Source organism: Temnothorax nylanderi, unplaced genomic scaffold (assembly GCF_030848795.1).
Source record: "Temnothorax nylanderi isolate EJ_2023f unplaced genomic scaffold, tnyl_v1.0 TNYL_tig0027_pilon, whole genome shotgun sequence".
In the NCBI taxonomy this organism is placed as follows: domain Eukaryota; kingdom Metazoa; phylum Arthropoda; class Insecta; order Hymenoptera; family Formicidae; genus Temnothorax; species Temnothorax nylanderi.
In genome coordinates, this window is record NW_027249089.1 from 439,862 (window position 1) to 462,320 (window position 22,459).

Sequence of the window (22,459 nt, forward strand, 5' to 3'; positions counted from 1 at the left end):
AGTATAAACTGTTGTACTAATCGCGTTAAAAATTTTACTTTAAATCAAAATTAGATTTTACAATTATAAAAACTATAAATTATAATTTTGGAAGTATCATTGTCTTCAGGGCACAAAGGTGTAAATAAACTAAACTAAAATTAACTGATGATGAGTTTCGATATAATTACACGCAAAATGTATCTATTATCCAAATGAAATTATTGACCTAGGGAAAATAATTAAATTTTTCTTTTAAAATCATAACAATTTTGAAAAGAATTGTTCGAGATGCGAATTATAAATTCTTCAAATAACAAAAATTATATAAATGTTAAAAGCATGCAACTGTAGCCTGAAACTTGAATTTTTTTACATCCGAGATCTTCTTCATTACTAAATATATCAATTAGAAAATATTTCTCTATTAATATATTAATTATATATTTTAACTATTTATCTCTGTTGCGGTATAATGTCTGGATTAATATACACATGTGCAAATTAGGCGAATAAAATCCGAACAAAATCTCTTGAGATGACATCGTAAAAATGCAATTTGCAACGCATACTGTTGCATCGACGAGTACAGTCGACGTGAAATGCATCGAGGACGTCTGTGGAATGCGGCTCGATTTTCTCCGGAGGCCCATGGTGTGTACGTTCGGTTCCCCTAATGGTTCCCGGCTCGAGCAGTATCCCCATAAGTCCTCGACCCTCTCGCCCCTCCGACCGCTATTTCTAATCAGAAGCACCGGGTGGGCCGACCGTCAGCCGCAATCAAACGGTACCGATTACACACGCGTACCGAGCGTCCGTTTCACGGTTACCAATCATGTTTATTTTATAAAAGCGTAGACGCAAAATAAGGTCGTTTTTCCCTTCTTCTCTTCAACATATGTGAATAAAATAGATCGAAAACTTCGCATATAAATATAATATGCGGAATATTGAAGAAGTAAAATAAATATTGTTTTTTCAAAACTTTGGAACGCAATGCTTACATAATCTTTTCGAAATTATATCTTACACTTCATTATATATCTTTTAAGTTTATTCAAATAAAATTCTAAAATAATACATACGTATATATATTTGTAAAAATAAGATCTTATATATGCATTTGTAACATTCAAGACCAATATACTTCTAATCGGTCATAATTGAAAAACTGTTCGCATTACGGTCCTTTCTTTTTCAAGGAAAAGTTTCTCCTATCTCCGTTTGATTATATTCATTAATTCATTTAATCTGATCATAATATAATTATTGGAACTTGAAGGACTTCAATAAATACTTCGCGAAAAATGGATGAAAAAGTAGCAAAAAAAAGTATAATGCTCTCCCGCGCCGTTGTTTGACGAGAACGACAGGGATCGCGACCCGCTTTGATAATACGGGCTTCCGGCAATAATGCCATGATATATACTACAAAGTGCGATCAAAGTTACAGTTACAGGTAGAATGAAGCAACGTTAACAGCAACCGCTTTTATTAACATTATATATTTATATAAACAAATGTCCTGACTGACTGACTGACTCATTAACGCTCAGCCCAAACCTTAGAAAGCTCCTAAACTTAGAAAAAATGAAATTCGGGGAGTATATTCTTTCCATGACGTAATAAGCGCACCCACTAAGAAGGAATTTTTAGAAATTTGACCCCTAAGGAAGTGAAAAGGGGTAAATTATGTTTTCACGGATTTCTCAATGTCTCTTAGACCCGATGAGATATCGACTTGATTTTTTATCTAAAGTAGTTACATATACCGTAGCGAAGCATGGGTATCAAGTTAGTACGGTATAAATCGCTCGCATGCGGGCGCGCGCGCGCGATTATACCGTGTGTATAATTAGTATTAATTAGCTATGTACATAATTCGCGAGCAATAAATATTAATGGGAATGCAATTGCAATAAAATTCAACGGATTTCGCGTGCAACACGCTCGAGGTAGCCTCGAAATGTAATTTTTATACGAGGACGTCTCTCTGAAACGCGAAACGAGGATATTATTCGAAATTCGTCCTGTAAAATCACGATTTCTATTGTAATAATTTTATTGCTTCTCGTAATTCCGTTTTCTTTCGTTTCTCGCCCAAAGTGCGAATTTTATCCACAATTTCCTAATCGCGTTGTAATCCCGACGTTCTCAGAAACGAATTTCATATCATCTCGTGCTCTTAGCTGTCGCATCATTTTACTTCAAATATAAGCAGTCTCTCGCGCAAATTAATACTCGTAGATAGATAATGAGGCTCTTAGGCTCTGTTTAATTTCAAACGCGCTTCAACGAGATTTCTTTAAGGCGTGACGTTCAAATTGATTAACAACAGAGAGGGCGAAGATGAATATAGCATCTAACAGGCCCCGAATTGGTCGATGAATTTATAGATCCGGTTTCTAGAAATAAATCTTTGCTAACAATATCACAATCTTTCGTATATTACAAGATTAATCTGAAACAACGTACGATTTATCCGCAAGTGTATATTTCGCGTCGACGCGACGTCGACAGCGTTGCGACGCGCGGCGTGCGTTTCGCCGAAAGTGTAGATTTAAAAGGCGATACACGCGCGCACACCCGCCGGACGGACGAGAGGCTTCATTCATACGGCGTTCATTAACGAAACGTGGCTGAATCGGTTCTCACAAACGTACACGCGATATGTGGCGCGATACGTTGACTCGCAGAAGGAGATAGGGAGGCAAAGAGGAGGAGGAGGAGGAGGAGGAGGAGGAGGAGTAGGAGGGGGGAAGCGACGACGGGGAGGGTTCCTGCGAGGAGGAGTTCTGCGTACTGCTCGTTATGCAAATTCAGATAGTAACGTCGTACACACGTTGCAGCGTGCCGTCGAGTGTCTGCAAGAGTCGTTACGCGATTCCGCGATTCGCTCCTTACGTGAACCGCGATACGGATTACATACGTATGACGCAGTGTCTGCCGAAAACAGATGCTATACTCTGCCCTCGAACAACGTCGGCTAAGAGCTTTTGAAATTTGATGGAATAATTTAATTCGAATTTAATCCGGACAAGTTTTTAATATACCATATACTTGCGACGTCCGACTTTAGTAATGTTAAAAAAATTTTATTTCTAAGAAATAGACGAGCAAAAATATCGCGATCAGGTTTTAAGAATCAACATACTCATCTTTTGATTGATATAGCGAAGGATTCTTTCGAGCAAATTCGAAAGTATAACGCGAAGAAAAGCTAGATAAAATGTTGACTATTCATTATTCGGTCATTTTTATTTTTTACTCATATTTTAATATTATCATTAACATCATCATATTTAATATTACTTGATAGATTTTCTTGGACACACACACATCAGGTTGAAATTACGTAAAGTTCGACGAAGAAGCGGATGGATCCAAATCGGAAAGATTGAAAATAACTCGCTCTATATAGTACAATTTCTACTATCAAGCATGAATGAATGAACGAAATTATGAATGAAGCAAGCCACCTCTTCTTTCTCGCTTCCGTTTCCACCAGCATAAATCTCGCGATAAATTCATTTATGTAATGATGACTTTTCACTTTTTAAAATTGATTTTAATTTTAATAGATTCGCTTAAACAAAACTAAACATTTCGTTTTCGTGTCGCAAAAAATGAGCGAGTTACATGAAATTTCAATCCCGAAAACAGCTAACAGAGAATCAGCCGAACCAGTTGGTCGTTACCGTTAATCCACACGTATCCGAGCAACAATTGTTGCTCATATTTCGGAGTGTAGCGAACGCGGAACGATGACGAGGACGGCGTGGGTGACGGTACGCATCGCGCGCTGGACGTCGTTGGGGACGTCATATCCGGGCGCGGTAGGTCGATCCAAGGTGAGGAACGGCCGTGATCGGCCCTCTAATGAAGAAAATCTCGTCGTGCATTTTAAGGGACTTTGTCTCTCCCCCCCCTCTCTCTCTCTCTGTCTCTGTCTCTGTCTCTCGCCGCTCCGCACGTGTATGTATATACGTGCATCTGTATTCTTTCCCACCGACATCCCGACAGTGCGGCTCCCTTTGCCTCGCGAGATACGGATCCTCCGTCTTCCCCATCTCCGGAGGGAAGTATCGCGGATGCATAGCGATCGACAATGATATTATTCCGATTACGCGAATTACGTGACGCGGCAAAAAAATGACACCGGGTGCGCGGTTAAAAATTATTGCAAAATCAAACCCATTAAAATTGCTGGAAGTGAATTCTCAATAGAAGCTCATATTCATCAGGATTCTGCAGAAAAGGGACTCTCTCTCTCAAGAGAGAGTCCGTATATATTCAAAGAAAGAGAGTTTGGATTTTTCTGAGAGCGATTCTCTTGAGTTATCATACGTTATGTTACATATGTTTCCTTCGAGTTTTCTCTTACCTGGCTCGAAGTTCCTCTTCATTCGCCGCCATTGCCTGGCGTAGACGAGAGCTGAGCATCCCGCTACCAGGAAGAACACTATGCAGGCGCATACCGCGAGGACCAGAGCGCCGGTCTGCCAGTCCCACGGTAGATTGTCCTCGGCGACCGATTTTCTCCTCTCCCGAGGATCGTGTGCCGTCTGCGTCATAAAATCCGACGTGTTAATCCTCAGTCCTCACCACGTTAACTCCACTCTGTAACTCTGTCTCTTTCGAAAGAAATTATTTGACACGCCGATAAGGTTTATCTTTTATCATTTACTTTCGTGACACGATGCGAAGTGCAACCGACTTTGGCAATGCGACTCTATGCCGCATATTAAACAGAGCGAAAGCGCGCTACCAGCTTTCGCCGACTCAAAACACACATTGATCGTTTGACGCTTATTAATCGTCAAACGGGGGATCGTCATTGCCTCAGTGATTTTAATCAATTAATTCTTGATCAACGCGATTCAAAAACTATAATTAATCGAAACGAAAAATTAGTTCCTCCAATGTATACGTCCGTATCATACCGTTTCCCATAAAATCGAATGAAATTAGTCCTGAAATCTTTTCTCGATAACTGCTTTTCCTGTAAATGCTTTCCGATCCCAGCTACAAGTTTTTATATACCCATTAAAATTAAAATATTAAAACGAAAACTGTAATTGGAATTACGAGAGCAAAGATTCAAAGTTCTATAAAATCCAAAATTACTTTTGATTCCCGCGAGGCGGAGACCGGCTTGTTGTCGCCTAAGCTTCCGTTGTCCTCGCGATCGAGGCTGACGAGATTACCGGCTTCCACGAAGGACCCTTCTTTCGTCCTTTCTTCGGGGAGCCGCAGGAGCACGTTCGAGGTGACGGCCCCGTCGTCATCGCCGGCTCGCGAGGGCCTCTTCCTGGCCGTCGACGACAGGAAGGACCAGTCGAGCTCGAGCGCGGACAGCGGGCCGCATGTCGCGTCCTTGTGAATCGCGCACGGGCTCAGGGTGAGCTCGGGGGCGCATCGGGTGCACGGCCAGCACGAGGCGCGTTCGGCGGACCAGAACTCCAGGCCAGGCTCGCAGAGCGGATGTGGCTGCTGCGACTGCGGCTGCGGTTGCTGCTGCGGCTGCGGCTGCGGCTGCTGCTGGGCGCCGGATGTCGCGGCTCCGCCGGCGGCGGAGGACTCGCACAGGCCGACGAATACCGACACCAGGGTCAACAGCAACCCGGGACAAGATTCCCTCGGCATTACCTGCGATCATCGTCAGGCGCGACCGAAACTGATTAGACGGCTTTAAATTTTTATAATCTCACGAGCGTGATCGGCCATCGATGAATGTCTCTCTCTTTCTCTTTATTGTTATGTATCATTATGTAGCGTGATATTTGTGTCTTTGCATAGAAATCGCGACCATCAACTCATCAATTTAATTAATTAATTTTATTTATTTTTTGTTTGACAAGGTACACGTATGCATAACAAATTCGCGGAATATTGAATACAGTGCGTAATTGTAGGAAAAGTTAATCTAAATTGTAGAACAGGATGAGAAGAGTAATTTCATTTCAATCTTTGTTGCACGTATTTTTAAAATATCCGGGAGAGTTCGAATTAAATTAGACAGTTCTAGATATTTTGAATCCTGTAATAGGTAAAATAAAATTAACAAATAAATAAGAGGCAGAAGTAAGAACTCTATTCTTGACAAGGAGGTAAAGGAGGACAAAACTACGTTTCGATTATTTTCAAAGTAAAACAGCAATCAGGTTTATAAAGCGATCAATCAATTTGTCATCTTTTACCGCTTTAAAATAATCAAACTGTCATTTCTCTCTCGAGATCTCTTCCGCTGAGATCGAAAGTTTCAAGTCCGAAAGCTGTCGTTCTCTCGCGTGGCGAAGAACGGCGAAGCTCGATGTCTCTCGCCGTCTCTCCGTCGCGTGTACGCGTCGCAAACGTAATGTGGAGAGGAGGCGGCGGCCGGCGACGGGTCGATCGCGGTCGATCGGCGTAATTCGAGCGTATAAAGCCGCTCTTTAGGCCGCAAAAGCGCTCGGACCGTTTCCACTTCCGGCTCGTTCGCGATGTAATTACATCCGCCGTTGAATCGCGATCCATCTACGTCATAGCCTCGTGGCCGGCCGTCTACGCGCCTTCGTTTCCGCGCACGAGCGAGCGTGTGTGCCGTTGCCATTGTGTGTGTGCGCGCGCGCGCGCACGTATGTGTGTACCGATCGTGTGTGGGTGCCGGAGGGCGCGAGTGCACAGAAAACTTTTATAGTCTGCGGATTTCGTCTGCGATCCGTATGCGGCGCGTATTGCGAGCCGCGTTCATCAGCACGCGCCTATCCGGCGAGATTAATCTCCGTAATTAATACGCCGGAAACCCGCTGTGGCGAAAATTCGACCTCGATCCTCGATGTACTTCAGCTGTCGATCACGTATCTTAACTGCGATTACGACTGTGATGAATGTTTCTGTTTTTTTTTTGTACTTTTTGCGAATTGTTGAGGATTATCGTGAGCGTAGCGTAAAGTCTTCATTGTTCGCTATCGAAATAATAGCGTACAAATTATCAAATGACATGATTTGAACATTTCGTTAATGAGTTGCTTACATTATAAGTATATTGAAACACTTGATTCACGAATTTACTTTATAGAACCAATGCAGTTCAACAAAATTAATAAAAACGTAAAATGCGTTTTATATTATAAACATAATTACAATTGTGTTACAGTCACTGTTAAGCCGTGATCAGACTACGGATTGGGATTGAGATTGGATTGAAATTTGACCAATTAGAGCAAAGTTCACTAAACTTGAAAAGTTAGTTTTCTTTATTCTGATTGATTAAATTTCAATCCAATCTCAATCCTAATCCGTAGTCTGATCACGGCTTTATAGAATCAATATCACGTATCCAAAACAAATTCACGTGGCTTTCAATATTAAAAATAAATCTGAGAGAAGAAAGTTCGGAGTTATACTTATTTACTAAATTCAGCATGCGTCAATCGACCGGAATAAGCACGCGCGCTGTTTTAGTGGCTATAAATGCGTACACATCCGCCGAAAGTATATGTGCTTTTTCGTTATCTAACAGTGATCCGATAAAAATGCAAGTCCGAGGAGGGAGAAAGGCGAGCGTTGTCTGAACGGAGGGGAAAAGACTGGAGGGACGTATGTAAGTCCGTTAAGAATTTAGACACCGTTAGACAATTTTTTGATTGAAACCCGCCATATGTTTTAGACTACCCACGAAGAAATTTTTATTTTATTTATTTACCGACCACACTCGGAATTGCTTTTATTTGAAACGTTAAATCTAATTCGTATTCTGACGTTACATCATCACGGATTTCACAAGCAAAGCAAGAAATGGGAAATACAGAGAAGCCATCTCCGCGTATTCTTCCTATTTCTTTCTTTTGAGTTGTAGATTAATTTTATAAATTTGTCAATATATAACAATCTGTAATGCAATTCCGCTCTTTACTGTCTACTAAGCTTACACACGATTAGCTATATATTCGAATGTAAAAATCACATCTATAAAATATGAATTTTATACATTTTATTTCATAGATTTACTTATTGTAGTAATATTTATACATATAAACTATTGAATTAAATTCATTTTTTTTCTCAATAAACTACATAGATATGATATTTTATTTGTACAAAACAAAAACGACGAATGGCAGCCACAATCCTTATTTGTCGCGAAGGGACGATCTTATTCAAGATCGTCTCAAGCTTGATCGTAGACAGTCTTAATTAAGACTCCATCCGGTCAAAAAAATGACCGTACAGAGCGTCTCGAGGTCATATAGCTTTAAACGTGTAGATTTTGATGGATGATCCTATAAGATCGGATTATAATATGAATACCGACCTAGAGGAACGATGCGCGATGATTCGTCTACACGCGCGGGGAATCCGCGTGAAGCAGCGATCCTCCTCGCTCATTTCAAATCGCCGCGTGTCATATTTCTCTCGCGGGCACGCACGTAAGTATGTCCACGTACGTGCGCGCAATCGCGCGATCAGAATGCAACGCGACATATCCCCCCGCGGCCGTAATCCGCTCGCGGGACTCGCTCGCTCGCTCGCTCGCTCGCTCTCGTGGGACCCCGGCCGCTCGCTCGTTGCAAATGCAATCTTCCGCCGAGCTCATCTCCTCCGTGATTAGGATGCCAATTGCACGCCTCGAAAACGATTACGGACACGAGCGTCGTTGTCGCGGTGAGGCAACAGCTCCGCTCGTGTGCCGCGTGCGGGGGAGAGGCCACGACAACGCGAGACGGATCTTTCGCGTTCGCAATCTTGCTCGAATAAGGGAATAGAACGAAAAATAGCGAAAAATAGTGAAACTCGCATTTCGAATCTATCGCGGAATTCTGTGGAGTAATTTCGCTCGGCGGACTTGTGATTTTTCAGGAATACATATAATTGCTGAATTTTAGAAATAACGAAAATCGAATGATATCGGTTTGTAACGTACATTTATGATTGATCGTTTATTAAACGGTACTCTCGCCGCTGTCCCGTCGTCGTCGACAAATGGCTTAACACGGCCACATGTGTGCCTCTAATAATAGTAACTAAAAAACTGCCCTGACTCCAGGGAATAAGGGCCTAAACCGGTTTACGTACGTTCTTCAATATTGCGTCTTATAGGTACGGACGCCGCGACGTTCTTTACGAGAAACGAATTTCTCGATCGCGTTCGACTTCGTGGAAATAAAATCTCTTCCTTTGCAATTCCACGTAAAGTAAAAAAATAATCACGTCAAGATCTTTTTATCGTATATAATTCCAGTAATACTCATTATCATTAACTTAAAATCATTAAAAGCAACGTTTATTCGTTTAATAAACGTCTCAAACGTACTATGTAAATAAATTATATTAATTTAATATCATATTAAATTATATCGATTATTTCACGTTTACCCGATATAACACGATCGAGTCTACTTTTTCGATAGAAGTATCTCCATCATCTCCTCTAGTTTCAACCAAAAATTCATAATCACAGAGTAAACGGAGCTTCAACGTAATGGATTCACTGAGGCAGTTACGAATTTATCTGCAGCATAGGAAGAGGGAGAATCCGCGACAGTGTTTTATGAGTAACGTCTGCCGAAGCGAAAGAATGCCGGCGCTTGATACGGCCGCACGTGTTCGCTTAATGACGCTAATAAGACGACTCTTTCCCTCCCCGGAATGCGTGTAAACAGTTTAAAGTGACGACCCGAATTACGTTTCGTCGTGGACAACGGCCATCCGTCATTACGAGCGGCAGCAACCGTAGATAGTCCTGTTTCATTCAACGTTTAATATTTTTGACGTTATATATATATGTGAAATTGAATGAACAGGACATGGATAATATATAGGTATACGAGCGAGAATCACTTTCTCCAATTTTATATACATATTTTGTTCTATTCCTTGAATTAAACATTAAATTAAATACCTCAAATTAAAAATCTTGATTCAATTAAATATTCCAAATTTGAATCTTAACCTTTAGACCGCCGCGCCGGCATTTGATGAGCTTTAATCCTCTTAGAAAGTCCTCAAATTGTTGTGTTTATATCTTATATGTAACATATACAAAGTTCCGATCACACGTAGAGCCTATATTTAGGCTTTCCGGCGGTCTAAAGGTTAATAACGAAAATGGGGTCTTAAAAGTAAAGTGTACAATCTTGAAAGTCAAGTATAAAAAGCCAAAAATATGTTGTTTCTTGTAAACTGTAAACGTATCAAATGCGTTTTTAATGCGTTTTGAACAAGAGCTTACAAATATTAGTTTTAACTGGTAACAATATGATACGATAGGCGAAATTCTTCTAGGGGAGGCAATGTGGTCGCTTGGAAAATCGTTTGCGCCACGTGCGATCTGGAATGTGTTCGCTACTTTTCCCACGCTCTCGTAAATAATACTCCCACCTGCTCGAGTGAGAGGATTCCGCGTTAATTCATCTCGATTCATCCTGAATTCTCGGAATACTTGCTCATCCCGAGGGACTTACGCGGCCGGATGAAAAGATTGGAATATATTTTATAATGTGATAATAATAACGATACGCGTTTCAGAAAATATTTATACGTATTATAACGCTCCCGCAGACATAATAAACGCTGCGTTTCTGTATTCACCCTTGCACTTCTGAAATTTCAGTTAGCGAATTGTATTTCAAATGTAACCGTATAATTCAACCGTAATTCAAACGTTATCGACAATCTCAATATTCACAAAAATATTTTTCATCTTGCAGAATTCGCATTATAATTTGCAGACGTAAATTCTGTATAAATAAATTAATGAAACGATTCTGATAGAATTACTCGAAATCGGCGATTTGCGTGGAAACAAATCCGAATACGGCAAAGGCAAACATCGAGAAATTTATTGAGAATTTTCCAAAGACATAAACAAATTCTCGCTATTATTTATTCGCTATCGAGGAAACCACCGTTGAGATCGGCCGTTAACGTATGTAGTCCCGGTTCTTAATTTTTATACTTTATCCGTGTAGCGGGCAAGTATCCTCCGATCGAAACGGGACGTTCATACGCGGGTTTATCTACGATCTTCGGTGGCGAGGAGGCACGATTCGACGGTGCTTTCGAGGAACTCATTGACGTGACTGCCGTGACACGAGGACGTGGCTCGCACAACGCGGGAAACCTAAATACTTGGCGGGCATGTCCGCGCCGACGGCGACAAAAGGCCGTTACACGGCCATACCGACGCGAGAATGTATAAATGAGCGTTTGAGTAATGCGGGGACATCGTTTGAACCCCCCCCCCCTCCGCCTTGTCCTAGCAGTTACGAAAAACAAAGATTTTGCAGTATTAATTATAATTTTAAAAAACTTCCTGAACAGCCGAATTATGCATTGCACATGTATTTCTTATTCTCTTGTTCACATGGAAAATTGCTTGCAATTAGTGATAACTGACTTAATATTTTCGACAATTTCGATAGGCAGTTAAAAGTTGCCGATAGCAATCTTGTGACCAAAAATTTAGATTTATATTTTATAAGTTGTATAAGTTTAATATGTACATGTAATATAATCTATACACTGAAAAAAATAAAATTTAGGTGATATAATATATAGTTATAATTATATAATTAAATATGATGTTCATTAAAAGTTAATCATGTCGATAATGATATACGTTAAACGATAGTTTAATAATAAAAAATTTTGGAAAAAAAGAAAGAAATGGGGAGACCCCTATTAAATCAATATAAAATAAAGCATTCTTATAAAATTACACTAAACATGTAATTAAGCGCATTTTGATTGCTTAAAATCAGTGTATTCCTTATCGTGGACGCGCCAATTTCAGTTCGACCGAAGAATTTATTGTTGAGATCGAGTTGTCAGCTCCAAGCTACTCCGCAGGAAGTGTAACGAAGAGAAATTGTTGGAGTGTTCCACAAGTTTAGAACAGACGGGGTACAATCGTGCGAGACGGCGAACCGGGCGAACGGCAAGGACGAAGCGGCAGTCGTCTCTGGCCTTTCGACGGGTATACCGACCGGTCCAGCGCGCACGCGGTTTATTTCCAAGCGAGATCTTCAATAAACATCGAAAAAAATAGCTCCACTTTAGCGCGAGGATCCCGGCCACGTGTTTTATATACCAGCGCGGCGCCACGTCGGGATCGATCGGATACGCGATGATAATAGCTTCCAGCGTTTCGGGGGGAGGGAAAGGGAAGCGGATTTCGGGAAATCGCGACCGGTTTTGTTTAACCGGAAACCGAACGCAGACGCGAATCACGAGTTTAGCACACGCGACGCAACGTTTCGCCCCGCAAGCACGTCGTCGCACCTGTTCTCAACCGCGCCACGCGTTGATGTCCCGCGCGCGTGCAGGACTCGAAGCCTCGAACGCGACTGTCGCGACTCGCGACTCGCGAGCGTCGTTCGGTGAGTTCGGTCAGGAAACGCGTCTGATCCGCGTGCGACCGACGTCGCGAATCACGCGTTTTATTTACGATTATTGCGCGCCAGTCTGATAAAATTTAACACGTAATATATATACGTATATAATATGTGATCATACATATTATTTGGTGTAATAACTAGAATCAAATAAATATTCACAAATCACTATACAGAAAGAACCAGTAGTTTTAGAGAAAATCGTGGACATACATACTACATACACGCCGAATATAGAACCTCCTTTTTTTAAAGTCGGTTAAAAATGTAACATTCGTTATATATTTCAATATTTACGATTATTACGCGTTAATTTGGTAAAATTTAACATGCGATATATATCATGATGATTATACATATTATTTGGTGTAATATAATTATAGAATTAAAATTAATATTCGCTAAAAAAGGAAATGTAACATTCCTTATACCTATATTTCAGTAGTTAAACACGAACGACATTTCGATGAATTTTGCAATTTTGATCAACGATTTGGTCTTGGGACGCGATCTCGCGCACAGTTTGTAGAACGATTGTTACTTTCCATATCCTTTCCCAGCGAACTGTATGATATGAATATAAAATCATTAGAGGCGTTATGTATTTGAAAGAAGTAATGACGCAGAAAAAATATTACACAAATGAAGAAAGAAAGTAACGAAGATATAAATAAAATTGTGTAATTTTCTATTTTGATAAAATATCAAAAAAAGTGTATTAATATTGAAATCTTCAAAGAATGCGACAAAAATACCAAGGTTTCCATGACGAAAATCTCATTCAATAACGCAAGCTACATAGTATCGACTGCTCCTCTTTTTTTGTCGCACACAGGTACCTCGTTTCCGAAAGTGGGGTAAAAAAAATTAAGTTTTAGATTTTCAGACATATGTCGAATACGACACATTTTCCCTCACGAGAGAGAAAGAGAGAGAGAGAGAGAGACGCATCGCAGACGTCGACGCGAGCAGAGCGCCCGCGATTTGTCGCACCGATCGAATTAGATCAACATCGTCGCCGCGCGCTGGCCAGCAACGGCCGCATACTCACGCTGCCTTCGGTGGTGTCGTGTCTGTCATGATGTAATCCGAGGCGACGTAGCCGACGAGGAGGAAGAGAAGGTGGAGGAGGACGAAGGGGGGAAGGACGCGTCGCTGCAGCCCCGAGTGACAATCTCCCGCGAATCGCCACTATGTCGCGGATCTACGGGGACGATCTTAGACGTCGAACCGGCGATAACCGGCGATCGTCGGCCGTACCGTCCGATTTTCCGACGGAGAGCAACACAGGAGAGGAGGCGAGAATAAAGAAATGAGAAAACAAAATTGAGAAAAACGGGAGGAAACGCGTCGTCAGCGTCGCGACGCCGTCACGCTGTCATTCCTCGCGACGACTGAATGAACGACGACGAGACGGGGCGAGACGTCGCGAGCGTAAAAAACCGGAGCACCGGAGATTTTCTCCTCGCGATACACTGGACGCAACAGACGGAAAACGTGCGTACCATCGCGCGGTCGCGACGCGACTAGTTATACTGATTTCCGCCCACGACCTAATCGCGGCGAGTCGGACGGACGGACGGACGGATGGACGGGACGGAGAGAGAGAGAGAAAAAGAGGGAGCGTTTCCTTCGTGCGCGTGGAAAGAGATGGGAGCGGGAGAGAAAGAGAAAGAGAGAGAGAGAGAGAGAGGCAGAGGAAGGTGAAGAGAAGGATATCGAGAGATGCAGGGACGTTTTATTGCCTTAGGCCCGCGATCTAGGGCGCCCGTGATTTATTGGGCGGCTGAAAGAACTTCGGCCTCGCTCCGAGAACGTAATTTTGTAGGAAATTGTAACGCGTTCATTCGATTCAATAAAATTTTGCATAAATGTTGGTTATAAACGTTGCAATAAATTCTGTATTGTAAAAAAAAATATCCTCTTATTACACGGCCTGTAGATTTTATTATGATAAATCATCACGAATAATTTCTCATCTTTGTTGTGTGTAAAAGTGTATATATAAATTATGCAATTGCTTCATGTAGAAGCTTTATATTCTAGCGAATTAAATGAAAAGAGGAATACAGAAACGTTTGTACGATTCTGATAGAAATATAACAATAACAATTGTAGGAGAATAGAAATATTTATAGACTAGTATAATCTTGTGGTAACATAGTAATAAAATAAATTATTCAAGAGGAAAATATTATATTCGAAAATTATTTCTAAAAATATGAAAGAAGAAAAAAGAAAGAAAGAAGATTTGCGCAGTTTTTACTAAAATTACACGTTTCCTTAAATATCTCTCTATGATGGATAATTAAAAGAGTGTACAAATCAAAAACACATGAGATTTAATATAGATATATTATTCGAGCACTTTACCTCCTTTAATTCCTTATAAAGTGCGACGGGCGTTGCTTTTAAAGATAATCCACGATTTTTACACATGTTTTATTTATTTATTCGTAAAGAAGCAACCATACGGGCTCTGGGGTTCGTAAATGCGATAAAGCGGCCCTGAGGAGAGACGGAGGAAGCAGCGGGATCATTTGCGATCGGCACGGCCTGGTCGATAGGAGAGGAAATTCTCTCCGGATAGAAAGGAAGAAAAGAAGTTGCCGCGCGGGATCCGCGCGAGGGGGGACTGAAGGGCCCCGACAGGTTTCTGCGCCGCTCTCCGCGGCCTTACGTCGCAAGCGCACGATCTCCTCTCTTACCTGAGATGATTAAACCCGCGGGAGATAACAGCCTCGGAGCGCGGAGTGGTCCAGCGCGTCCTCCCGGCCCCTCCTAACTCGATTCCCCTGCATTCCACGGTGGTATTAACCCTAGAGCCGAGCGGAATGTTGAACTAGCGACTGGCTGTGGCTGGCTGGCTGATGGCTGACTGGCTGGTCGCTTCTCATTACCTGTGATCCGGACGGAGAAAGAACGATTGTTATCAATTTAATAAATTTGACGTAAATCGTCGCACGGAGGGAAAAAAGCGAAAAAATATTATTGTGCTGTGATAGATATGCTCTATAGTGTAAAACAGTATGATTCACCTCGTAACTGTAGCGTGTAGATTACAACGCGTATCGAGTTTGATGGGCTACTTTTGAAACTGTATTTATTTTTATGCAATAGTTTCACACGCGATATTTTCACGTGATACTTAGAAATTCTGCTAGGGCGATGAAAACGAGTAAAATAGAACATTGATGGAATAATTATCTTATAAAGGAAGATTTATATATTCGGTTATCGAAAAGACAGAGCAGGGTCACTTTTAAGTTTTTTTTTTTAGTCCCAAGCAGTCTTGATCAATTAATCCTTCTAACGCGGATTCGTAACCAGTCCAGATAATGTCCACGTGACTCATTCTTCCCGTCAAATACTTTTCCATTTTTCAACGAGAACATTCGGTAGAATATCACTTAAATTCGATCAATGATTTAAATTGACAAACAGACCGATCTACAAATAAAAATGCTGTCGTTAATTCGCCTCGTTGTTTTCCGATCCGTTTTCCTCGCGCGAAATCTCCTGGCAAAATTGATCGTACACCGTAGGTAAGACCGTAGAGCGCATCTCTCAAGTCGAATTGACCAGGAAGCCGTCGCCGTTAGATATTAGCGCGCGATATGTGCGTCTAATTATATCGAGCGGCATTATTAACCATCTCCGGAGTAACGTATCCCGCGCGATCTCTCGCAAGAAACCCGATCTCATTACGACTTTGTTGCATTCCTGGCTAATTATCGTCGCTGCACGTGGGTAAGCACGTGGCCGGCGCGATCGTGCGCCCCCGCGCGCGCGCGCGCGCACTTTAATCAGCCCGGCGAATCTAGCTGAACGCGCAAATTGCGCGCACGCCATGCCGAATTGCATAATAGATCGGCCAAGGGCGATAACGCCCGTCGGTCTCTATCATTTCGGGTGCCTGATCGCGGGCGGGGCTCGTTACCGGCGGCGATCGCGCGATAACGTCCGGACTTACAGGTGTAAATTTATTCCCGCGCCCCGGCGCGTCGAACGGGCTTTAATATATCGTTTCGTTCACGGCGGCGATCGTTATTCGCGCGCTCGCCGCCCGCGCCGGGCCCGCCGAGCGTTACGAGTCAGGAAACGGAATTAGGGAAACGGAAGGAAACGGGTGGAGAAGCGAGACTAGTTAACGGTGACGAAGCGTAGACACGTACGCGCGTTATCGCTCTCGGAAGCCTCTCGGCCAACAGGGCTAGCAGCGTCCAGGGCGGAAATCAAATTGTATCGACGATTCGCCAGGCTCGATTCGAGGCCTGGTTTTATAGGCCAAAATTTGAATTAATTTAAATTTATTCGCCACACGCTCGTGTATTCTAAATCCTAAATTACAGCTTTGCCTCAAAATTATCACGTTTATCTTTGAAAAATGAAGTAAGTACATCCTATATAGATATATATAATTAATATCTGAATTCTTTTATATTGCTAGTACATTGTTAATTAATATAGTGTGGTTTAACTTAATATCACTGCGGAATTTGGTATCTTTTACCTTTTAATTTTCTTGCTTTGTCTTTCATCCCATACAGCACACTTGTCCAAAAGTGGGACATAAAACGTCTAAAAGATGGCTTAAAGACGTCGAAAAGACGTCTTATGTCACAATTTCGGACATGGTGCTGTCTGGGATATTATCTAATATTACCTAATATTATGCGGGTACATCTCTATTACGTAATTATTTTTAGTCCAAGCACCGCGACGAAAAATGCAATTTGAATCTACTTGAATCGTCGAGTCCGCTTCTGAGTCGGTCCAGGCAATTCCTACGGGTTCGCACCAGGACACGTTTCCACTTCCTGTCTTTTCCCACGGCGGGATGTCCCAAAGTATCACCCCCGGCGTGATCTTGACACGCGTTTGCTGCGTTTAGTTCGGTAGACAGCATCTGGAGATGGTCTGTCGTCGGTGCACGAAGGAGAGAGCTTACCTACTTCCTTTGCTCTCGCTCTCTCATTTTTTCTCTCTCTCTCCCTCCTTCCGGCCGCTTCCGTATTTCTTTCTACGTTATTGTATCAAATATCGCCGACGGTTGTATCACATTAGATATTACAAAGGGAAATATGTAGAAACGAAAAGATGTAGAAATAGAAATATTAACAAATCGCGCTTTAACAACAAATGTGGAACATTTGGGACTTATAACGCAATGATGGTCTAAGTATTGTTTTTCTAGTTTTTTCCCCCCTCTCAGTTTTTAATTTAAATATATATACATAAATATAAATATGTATTTAATATTTTATATGTAAATAAAATTTATATATAATTTACGTATAAGTTTAATTGTAGTATATTAAGTTATGTATAATATTTATTTGTATTAAATTATTTAGATTGTGTATAATTCTTGAAAAAAGATAGAAAAAATTTAAATCAACCTCGCACCAGATCCTTTACTTTCTGAAACACGCAATATTTTAAGGCCTTGTTACAGAAGAAATAAAATGAATAAGATAATTAAAAAAATTAACAATATCCTAATAATGTGACAACAGTTATTAAGATTTAAAAAATTTCACATACGAGTATCCCGAATTTCTCTCCCTTTCCCACACTTGGATTCCTCGAACAATTTGGAAGTGATTTTTTACCTGCTTTAGAAATTCTAGAAACTAGAAATTTTCTCAAACTGACCCACATAAACGTTATTAACATTTCATCCGTTTCTTTTCTTAATATAATTATTCACGCCAAAATTGACAATTTTAAATGCGCAAGACCAATTAGATCTTTAACCCATCCCAATCGAGTGTCGCCAAGAAGGAAATTATTTTAATCGTATCCTGTGCGCGTGAAGTCTCGTGGCTTCCACTTTTCAACTGCCCGAAGAGCGGCAGAGTGGTAAGAAAGGAAAGGAAAGGAAGTACCGAAATAGACGAGAATATTCTTCATAATTCCGATCGAGGAGTAAAAAAAGAACTGTCGGGCGCGCTTGAAATATATCGTACGAGTCGCATCGCAAACTACAATTATAATATTATTCATCTCGATATAGGCAAACTTTTAAACAAATTCCGCATTCTATTTCCCTTAAACGTTACAAATACCTCCTTGCATAATTAAACGGTCATTAAAATGGTTTCATTTCGAAACGAAAAAAAAGAGAGTAGAGAAGCGTTTTATGTGTCAACCATAACGCATATTAACTATAAATTTCATTTTTAATTTTTTTTAATTTTATGGTTAATATCTCCATCAGGGGCACAAATGGAACGGTGAAGAGTTACATGAAAGAATGTTTTTAAAAATTAATTTTATCCATCGCTACTTTACTGACTATTGATACGTTGTATTAGATTCGTTTTCTCTATATTTTGTGTTTTCTTTGGTTCAATTCTTGCCCTCCCTTGTTTCGCTCTGCATCTGAATAATCTGAATGTGTAGCGTATATAAATGAATACATGATTCCATTTAATTGCGAAAAAATTGCGAAACGATGATGAAAAATAATAAACAATGCAGCTAAAGAGAACGCATCTATTTTCCCTATTAAATAGACTGATTGCGAATATATATCCATTAAGGGCTGAAGCCGGCATTAGTAAGAGAGGCCAATAAAAATCGTGATAGGTATTTTTTCCTTGTCTAATTATGTAGTTGGTGGGACTTACTGTTGGGGAAAAGGAAAGAGGAGAAGCGATCACATGGTTATCGACGTGGTTCACTTGTCCACGTGTGTCCTATTTGTTGCGGAAAGTGTAATATTATAATGCACAAATATATTTCTATATATAGAAATGGTTTGTTATTGCTATATTTGTAAAAAAGAACAAGGAGAAGAAGATAACGTGTCCCTTCACACGTAAGTATATTTATATTATAAATGTAGAATATATATATATATATATATATATATATATATATATATATATGAATAATACATGATAAAATGAGAAATATTTCATTTATTATTTTTCACATTTTATGGTAAAAATTATAAAATAAAGTTCAATACAGTTGTTGAAGTAAAATATTTGTATGATAAATATTTTTCTTTTTAAATTAGACGTATGAATATATCAAAAATTAATTTAGCTATAAAATTTTTAATCAGGGTAACAAAATTATTTTTGAAATTGACTATATGTAAAAATGTTTGTTTTTTTATGAAAGTTTATAGGTAAATTAACTATTTTAAAACTTATTTTTAAGGTTACCGAAAAATGAAGAGGTTAGAGCCAAGTGGTTTTCAATTATTGGTTGCACGTTACGACCAACGAGTACAATTTGCAGCAAGCACTTCCAGGAATCTGATTTTATTTATAAAATATATGGCAATGATATCAGAAGATTTCTGAAACCAGGAGCTTGTCCATCTGTACTACCAAGTCTAAGAAGCACTGAGTATATTTCATATAAGTACACAATAAAAAAACACACACAGTTTTACGATACTATATATTGTTTTTATATTTTAGAAAAAATACCAAGAGCACTTTTAGTAGTAAAAATACTGACGAAGATAAAGATAGTAAAAATATTAAAACGGAGCCAAGCGTGGCATCAGAAGATGAAGCAATAGCATATGAATTCACAGAGAGGTCGGTTTCCATATAATAATTGTTTTATCTATTTCACACATATACAAACACATGTACATTTGTATATTATTTTAGAAGTGACACCGAGCTATATACAAACGGAATATCAAATGTAGCACATGAAACCACACATATTGAAGGAACTGCAGTAGATTTTGGGATCGTAAAAGATGAAGATCTAAGCATGTTAGTTTTCACATAATAATTTTTTTTATCTATTTCATATACACACACATATATACTTATATATACGTATATTATTTTAGAAGTGACACCGAGCTATATACAAACGTAATATCAAATGTAGCACATGAAACCACAAATATTGAAGGAACTGCAATAGATTTTGAGATTGTAAAAGATGAACAGCTAAGCATGTTAGTTTTCACGTAATAATTGTTTTATCTGTTTCATATACACACACATACATACTTATATATATATTATTTTAGAAGTGACACCGAACTATATACAAGTGTAACATCAGACGTAACACATGAAACCACAAATATTGGGGAAACTATAATAGATAATGGGATTGTAAAATATGAATATCAGGAGAGGTTGGTTTTCATGTAATAATTGTTTTATCTATTTCACATGTATACAAACATATATATATATATATATATATATTTGTATATTATTTTAGAAATGACACCGAACTATGTACAAGCGTGACATCAGATGTAGAACATGAATCCATAAATAGTGAGGAAACTGTAATAGATGATGAGATTGCAAGAGATGAACAGCTAAAGAGGTTGGTTTTTATGTAATTGTACCTTTTACACATTTTTAAAAAATACTGTAAATAATTTATATAGACAAATAAAATGGTTTTAATTTTATTTTATTTTCAGGAAAAGGAATACTTTATTTTTAGGTCAGCCTGAAAGTAACAAAAAGCGTTTGTGGACTCCGAGATATGTCGGAGACATACGCCGAGAAGATTTTACTTCAAATGACACTTGGTGCATCTTTCAAAAATATTTAACGAAAACCAAGAGTAAAATGAAACAGCTTGATGACAAAATCAGATATTTAAATACAAAAGTAGAAAATTTACAAGAAATGATGGATTATCTTAAAGAACGTGGACTTCTTTCTCGTGATGCTTTGGATTTGATACAGGTAAGGAACTGTGGTATCGTTATATTTGGCTATGTTACAATTAATTGCTGATTGCTATCGTTAATCGAGTACAATGTATCAAGATTTGAAGAAACTAGTTACATTGTAGCATTTATAGGCTAGTCACAATAAGCAGTTTAAAATTCATATTTCATATTATATTAACAGTTTGTTGAAATGCAGGAAAATGTACGTGTACATTGCTGGTGCTATAGTAAAATTTTAAGAGAAACGTTAAAGTGTGATATTTGTATGGAATGTTTGAAAAGTGATACAATTTATTCTGAACTTTAAAAAATTAAAAATAGAGTAGTACCTATCTTAAATTATGTAAGAAATAAGAGATGCGCTTATTGTCATCGTCTGCTGATGCAATAAACGTTTATAAAACTGCAGAAAAAGTGCGGAGCACAAAACATCTTTTGTCTACAAAAACGTGCTATTAAAACCAATGATTTTATATTAAAAAATTATTAGTGTCATTTAATTTATTTGGGGGGGGGGGTAACTTGAATTTCTTAATTTAAAAAATCCCTTACTAATAATCGTAAAAACAAACTATTAAATATAATATTCTGAAAAAATATTTTTACAGAATTACAAGGTTACATCACGGAGGCCAAATTCTAAAGGAAAATGTAAAACAAATAAGAAGTTTTCACAATCGAATTGCGATGAGTGACATTGTCGTCGGATTGTATGCAAAAGGCTGCAAAAACAGAAGAATTCAAAGTCGAAAAAATAAGAATCACTTATTATAATGGGAACGAGACCGTGAAATTAATATCATGGTTCATATCTTTTACAATATATTTTTATTCTCCTCTCCCCTCTCAAGTGTAATTAATCGTCACCTTGATCGATCAAGATTCTCCTTTCCTCTCAAGCTACAGCCCCGCGGAAATGTGCTCGGTCCAGGTCATCGATCTATAGTATACCTATACCTATAACCTATACTATAGCAGTATATAGTATATCTACAGATTGCACGACGCAAGTCCAAAGTGTGTCTCAATGCGCAAGAAGGACAGCAGGCGATTGCGGCCAATATCTATCTTTTTCTAGTCAGGACAGGAATTGTTTGTAAATAAATTACGAAAGTGAATAGACTTAGATTTTGACAAATGAAATCGTAGGTACGGTAGTAAATTTCCTCACTTTTGTAATTTTCGCCTCGTTTCAAGCCACATAACTCGTTCCTACGTCCATACGTGTCCCAACGTGTCCACGTTTCTTTCCTTCTCTTCTCATCACCTGTGCAATTATTGTCCTCTCTTATTATTATCTTCACGCCTCCAACGGAAGCGCGCGAGCCTATCTCTCTATTACGGTGTAAGTCTATGGCCAAACGTGCCCAATGCCAAGACAACACGAGGCACGAGGCTGTCAGCTGATTTTCGGAGG

General features: G+C 39.5%; 2 protein-coding genes across 6 annotated transcripts in view; one reads left to right on the forward strand and one right to left on the reverse strand.

Moving 5' to 3' along the window:
* Positions 1 to 22,342, reverse strand: part of Wgn (Tumor necrosis factor receptor superfamily member wengen) — a 28,899-nt gene extending 6,557 nt beyond the window's left edge. Inside the window, exons 1-5 of one of the 4 annotated variants that reach the window (XM_071701776.1) lie at positions 22,214 to 22,342; positions 21,910 to 22,116; positions 15,065 to 15,256; positions 5,107 to 5,628; positions 4,364 to 4,544 (exon numbers count right to left, since the gene is read on the reverse strand). In XM_071701776.1, coding sequence (XP_071557877.1) covers positions 4,364 to 4,544; positions 5,107 to 5,625 — 700 coding nt within the window. In that variant the 5' untranslated portion in view covers positions 5,626 to 5,628; positions 15,065 to 15,256; positions 21,910 to 22,116; positions 22,214 to 22,342. Of the gene's footprint in view, positions 1 to 4,363; positions 4,545 to 5,106; positions 5,629 to 12,243; positions 12,315 to 13,407; positions 14,400 to 15,064; positions 15,257 to 21,909; positions 22,117 to 22,213 lie in introns of those variants that run through there. The other 3 variants (XM_071701777.1, XM_071701775.1, XM_071701778.1) reach the window with 3 other exon arrangements.
* LOC139770079 (uncharacterized) lies at positions 18,999 to 21,884 on the forward strand. 2 transcript variants are annotated; one of them, XM_071701773.1, is made up of 9 exons: positions 18,999 to 19,182; positions 19,533 to 19,724; positions 19,799 to 19,921; positions 19,997 to 20,107; positions 20,188 to 20,298; positions 20,374 to 20,496; positions 20,574 to 20,684; positions 20,785 to 21,055; positions 21,651 to 21,884. In XM_071701773.1, exons 1-9 carry the CDS (start codon positions 19,118 to 19,120, stop codon positions 21,735 to 21,737), a joined length of 1,194 nt encoding a protein of 397 aa, XP_071557874.1. In that variant the 5' UTR covers positions 18,999 to 19,117; the 3' UTR covers positions 21,738 to 21,884. The 2 variants fall into 2 exon arrangements, with proteins under 2 accessions (XP_071557874.1, XP_071557875.1); XM_071701774.1 differs by having other exon boundaries at positions 19,001 to 19,182; positions 20,374 to 20,484.
* Positions 22,343 to 22,459: the final 117 nt, after the last annotated feature.

What these genes read in the sequence shown, in the direction of transcription:
- LOC139770079 (XM_071701773.1), top strand. Translation starts at nt 19,118, where the DNA reads ATGGTTTGTTATTGCTATATTTGTAAAAAAGAACAAGGAGAAGAAGAT. An exon ending in GCATATGAATTCACAGAGAG is followed by an intron (nt 19,922 to 19,996) that starts GTCGGTTTCCAT and finishes ATATTATTTTAG; the next exon opens with AAGTGACACCGAGCTATATA. An exon ending in AAAGATGAACAGCTAAGCAT is followed by an intron (nt 20,299 to 20,373) that starts GTTAGTTTTCAC and finishes ATATTATTTTAG; the next exon opens with AAGTGACACCGAACTATATA.